Raw genomic sequence first — 4,938 nt, 5'->3', positions numbered from 1 at the left:
GGGGACTCGAGTTTGCCGCAACATCCGCGCATAAATCAGCTGTAGTATTCGCTTGGCTCCTGAACCACGGCTTTCGCGAGCCCCGTCCTGCCCATCGAGGCATTGCAGATAATAAGGCAAAGACTCCGCAAATATATTTGACCGTAACCAAGATGCTGGAAAGAATTCGAACAGTAACCTCATCCCCATTGGCCGATTCATGAGAGGCCGTCCAACGCCGACTAGCCGTCGAATTCGACCCCCACAACCTTCCCAGCCCCTCTGCCCCTGCCAACACCGCCTCCGTTCCCTCCTCTGGTGTCTGAGTTCACACTCGTGCGCCCTGTTCCAGACGCGGTCGCGGTCGCGGTCACGGCCGCGTTGGTATCACTGGCCTCGGCATCTGCTCCGGCAAGCAGGTCCCTGTCTGAGCTGCGCACACTGCGACGCTCATCGTCCCCGCGGTACGCAGCACTCTTGCCTGCCTCGGATCCACGCTCGAACCCGACGTCCTCTTCGTCCTCGTCGTCTTCTTCGTCGTTCCGCTGCCCCGGAACCGCGTTCTTTTCGAGTTCTTTCTGTGCCTCCTCCATGCGACGCCTAACCTCGGCCGCCACGCGCATGCCATCCGTGACAATATTGTCAAGCACGCCGCGTAGGCCTCGGCCGCCTGCAGGTATTCCCGACGCCCCGCCGAGAGCCGCCCCAACCGCCCGGCCGGCGCCGATACCGAGGCTTGAGAAGGTAGTCAACGGTGATGCGGGAACCGGCGTGGATGCTGACCCCAGGCTGTCGTTAATATGGAAAGAGGCAGGAAAAGACGACTCGAAAAACTGCTCCAAGAGCTCGTCGGCCAGAACTACCATGCGGAAGGTTGGCAGCGTAATGTGAAGGGGGTTAGAAGGGTCGAGTGCCACGTTGGCCTTTTCAGACTGCGCCTTAGAAACTCGGCGTCGGTCCGACATATCGCCATCGACCGACAGAGCCGAGAGCGAGTTGAGCCGGATCGATGGGGGCTGTTGGCCGCTTGTCGGTGTCTCGGATCGTTTGGCAGCTCGGGGGCTGCCGGGTGGTGAATCCATAGTTAGTAGGTCGTCTTCGTCCTCGTCTTCGTCGTCGCCGATGGCGAATGCGTCTGGACTTGCGAGCTGATCGCCAGTCGCTTCTTCCTTCCGCTCCATCTTCCGCTCCCGCTCGCGCTCCCACTCGCGCTCCTGTGCGTCGGCACTCTGGTTCTTGAGATGGTCTGGGTCTGCGTACTCGAAGCATCTCCTGATGAAGGCGCTGACGCTGCCGAGAAACCTCTCGTTGACGGTCTGGCCCGGCACTTCGTTATTGGGTGTTCCCGGACCGTCCGCCAGCCCATTGAGAGCTGGTGTCATGCTGGATGGGTTCAGGGTCCCTTCCAGCCCCCGGCGAGACAGGAAGAGAAGCGCTTCGGACATGCGCAATATGCCTTCCCGATCGACACAGCCGTCCCCGTCGTCGTCGTGCAGCTCGAAAAAGTATGTGATTGTCCCCATAATGTCCCGCTTCCCCTTGATGCGGGCCAGGCCAGTGACCACATTCTGCAGAGTCAGAGCAGAGGTTGACCCCTCGTCCCATTTCCTGAACAGCCTCTGGAGAAACTCGTGGTCTGCCGGCTCGGGGCCCCCGCCCCACGGGGACAGATTCACATCGCTTTTCCTGAAGCTGCCGTAGAAGCCCTTGTCCTTTTCCGCAAACGTGTCGCGGCGTGGCGTCGGAGGCGTGTCCGAAATGGCCCACTTTGCCATGCCTGCGAGGAATTCTCGGAATGCATCGTAGTCCATCAGGCTCGTGCTCGGGCCCAAGCCGACCCGGCCTCTTTCCACGTCGGGGTCGTCGTGGCTATTTGCGGCGTCGGCCACCTTGGGTCGGCTGCTCTTGGCGCGCCTCGCCTGGTCTTGCTGCAGGAGATGATCCCGCTGTTGTCTCTCATACAGGACCCCATAGAACCTATCGTACAGCGAGCCGAGCTCCTCTGTGCTCAACATCTTGCTGTCCGGGCCTAGGTTTCTTATGGCAGTCCTTTTCGCGAAACTCTCGATATTGTTCAGTACCGCATCCTTGTTTTTGAGCCGAAGCTCGGCGATGCTGCTGTGTGTGATACCTGAGAACTCTTTGAAGGCGACCACCATGAGCTCTTGGAACCGAGTAACGGCGCGTAGTTTGGGGTTCTCCGACTTTGGGTGGGCCGACTCGTCCAAGCGCGCAAAGTACGACTTGAGTACAGAGATAAAGGCACCGTCATCGGTCGCATCCAAAAGCTCCTCGCCGTTGATGCGCAATATGGCCAGGCCAACCTGGAACAGCACTTTAGGTCCCTCGACGAAAAACACATCCAACACCCTAAAGGCAAAGACGAGAGGCATCGAATTGATATACAATGAAAGAAACCACGGGAGCGAAACAACCGAGAGTTGCACATCGCTCTTGACAAGATGTTCCCAAAGAATGGGCATCGTTCGCTCCACAAGGGACTCGAAAACCTTTTGATCCAACAGAGTGCCGTACATGGTAGTCGAGTAGTATCCGGGGACCAGTCGGTCGCAGAGGGCTGAGAGGAGAAAGAAGGCCTGGGCCTCAGACATATATATAAGCAGGGCGGCGACGACGATGTTCATTGCCTGGCAGTATCCAACGTCGGCGTCGACCCAGCTGTAGGCCGTAAGGACGCGGCGTAGGCGGCCGATGCCCTCTTCGCTCTGAAAGCCCGGGTATTCAGGAAGGCTGCGGTTCAGGTCCTTCTCGATCTCGTCAATGGCCAGCGACCCCTGGCCCGAGAATTTGGCCAGCGTCTCGGCGTAGAGGGCTGGGTGCTCGAGGCGTAGGTAGATAGAGCCCGACGTCAGCTCCCAGATCTCGCCCCGTAACCTATTGGGCAGGCCAACGCGTATCAGCTTGTGAAATGTGGGTTGGCGAAGTAGAGTAATGTTGCGGCCATTGTCACGGAGGTATTCGGCCCACAGACGCATCTTGGCACGGTCGCGGAGCTTCTTGGGGTCGCCAGGGTATCTGAAGAGCATGCCGAGCCCTGCATCGGGAGGCGTGTCATTCTTCCTGTCCTCGGTACGGAGTAAGTACTCCGAATAGCACTCGGATACCACCTTTTTCAGCCTGCCCACGTTGCCGACACCTGCACGCAGGCCCTTCTTGAGGCCGTCACAGAAGCGCTCGCAGGCGACACGGGTGCCGGCCAGCTGTATCGTGATCCGTTGCTCCCGAACATCCTTCTTGTCCTTGGGGGCATCTTGTGCAATGCCGTTCCACGTGGTGATAGCGAGGGCGAACTGGAGGCAAGAGAGCGCGAGCGTGCATCGAGTCAGCCAACAGAATAGGGCAAGATCAAGGGCAAGGTTGAGGCTGCATCAAGACTGGGAAGAAGCAGCCTTACCTGGAAAGTTTGGCTATGGAGGCGCTCAACACGGCGGATGGCACAGAGGGGGAAGGTGAAGCCGTTGCCCCCAGGGCCGCCGCCATGGGTCTGGCCGGTAAAGGCCGACGAGGTCGAGGTGCTGGCCGATTGCAGGAAGCTCGAGGGCGTGGTGGAGAAGCACATGTAGGCCTCGGAGAGATGCAGCTTGCCGGCATACTGGAAGCCCGTGCCGCGGTCCTTGTCGCCCTGGGTGACGTGGGCGGGGGGGATGGTGAGCTCGGCTGTGATCTCGTAGAGAGGGTGCTGCGACGCTGGCAGGCGGAACTGACTCTGGAACAGCGATGCCTTGGACGGGTTGCGGTCCGAGTCGGTGAGATTCAAGCCCTGGGTCGGGTCGAGCAGCTGCTGCGCACGCTGGACGAAGCTCGCGAGGTTCAACATGGCTGTCGGTCTGAATATAAGGGGGGGCAAGACTCAAGGCAGTATCGTTATTGTCGTCGTCGTCGTCGTCAAGTCTAGGGGCGACGTCGCGAGGCGACGCGACGATGGCATTTCCCAGCACTACAGCACTCGCACCAGCAGTAGGTAACCACCTAAAGTGTCGTGTAGTTGCCGACGAATTGATTAGGTATTGAAATGGCAATGGCAATGGCACCGAGAACGACGGCTTGTGTGCAAGCGTGCAGACAAAGTTCGGTCGGAGCGTGCCGTCACAAGTTGCAAAAATCCATAGGAATGGAACGTCGATATACGTAAACGGATGTGGTCTGGCGCGGCTGGTGGCCGATGGTTTGTCTCGAGGTTCTCAACCTCCTTGGGAGACTCTGTTACACGCTCAATCGTCTGGTCTGCCAGTTCCTTCCAGCTTGCGGTAGGCTCGGAACATTGACACCTGTCTGCCCCTCTGTCTACCTACCCAACAGTGGATCCATTGGCGCTTCTCAAGCTGCCAGCCTTAAATAAGCTCCCCCGCCAGCAGGTCACAGCCGTCTGCCCCTCATCGCCCCTCCACACTCGGGCCCCTGCCCGGGCGACTTGCCGCGACTTGCCCTGAGTCCAGAGAGTACATGCTCCAACATGTCCAGGTTTCTATCCCTTCCCAACCTACCTAATCCCGGACACCATGGCATTCACCAAAGGGATGAAATAAAGCAGCGAACCACGTAGGGTGAAATGGAAATTATGCAGCTCGCCTTTCATACCAACCTAACCTCGTAGTTCTACGAGCAATACCGCGTGCACATTCCCACCCAAGACTCGCACTGAGCAAGCTAAGCTCAAGCATACCATTTTGTGGCGAGGCACGTTTCAGCGGCTCACCCCCTTCCTTCGTATGCACGCCATCTCGAATTGGGCCCCTCAGACAGAGAGCGATAGCCACCAACCCATCTCTCATCCAATATCTGCCTGCCTGCCTACCTTCGTATGTACTGTGCTGTACCTATCTTGGATAGGTAGCAGGGTTGTCGAGCTTGAGCTATCTGTCAGCAGTTTCCTACACTTGATTCAAGCTCAGCTCTCATAGATTGTACACATACCATTCCGCGGCATTTAGGATCCCA

General features: G+C 58.4%; 1 protein-coding gene across 1 annotated transcript; it reads right to left on the bottom strand.

Annotated features, from left to right (window-relative positions):
* Positions 1-221: 221 nt before the first annotated feature.
* Positions 222-3,817, bottom strand: B0T26DRAFT_744300 (uncharacterized protein; the record flags this gene model as incomplete). The annotated part of the gene is made up of 2 exons (XM_060444397.1): positions 222-3,290; positions 3,395-3,817. 2 exons carry the CDS (start codon positions 3,815-3,817, stop codon positions 222-224), a joined length of 3,492 nt encoding a protein of 1,163 aa, XP_060290355.1.
* Positions 3,818-4,938: the final 1,121 nt, after the last annotated feature.

The sequence above is a fragment of the Lasiosphaeria miniovina genome (assembly GCF_030549165.1).
Source record: "Lasiosphaeria miniovina strain SMH2392-1A chromosome Unknown B0T26scaffold_8, whole genome shotgun sequence".
In the NCBI taxonomy this organism is placed as follows: Eukaryota; Fungi; Ascomycota; class Sordariomycetes; order Sordariales; family Lasiosphaeriaceae; genus Lasiosphaeria; species Lasiosphaeria miniovina.
Note: the sequence above shows the minus strand (reverse complement) of the source record. Positions and strands in the feature narration are given on the sequence as shown.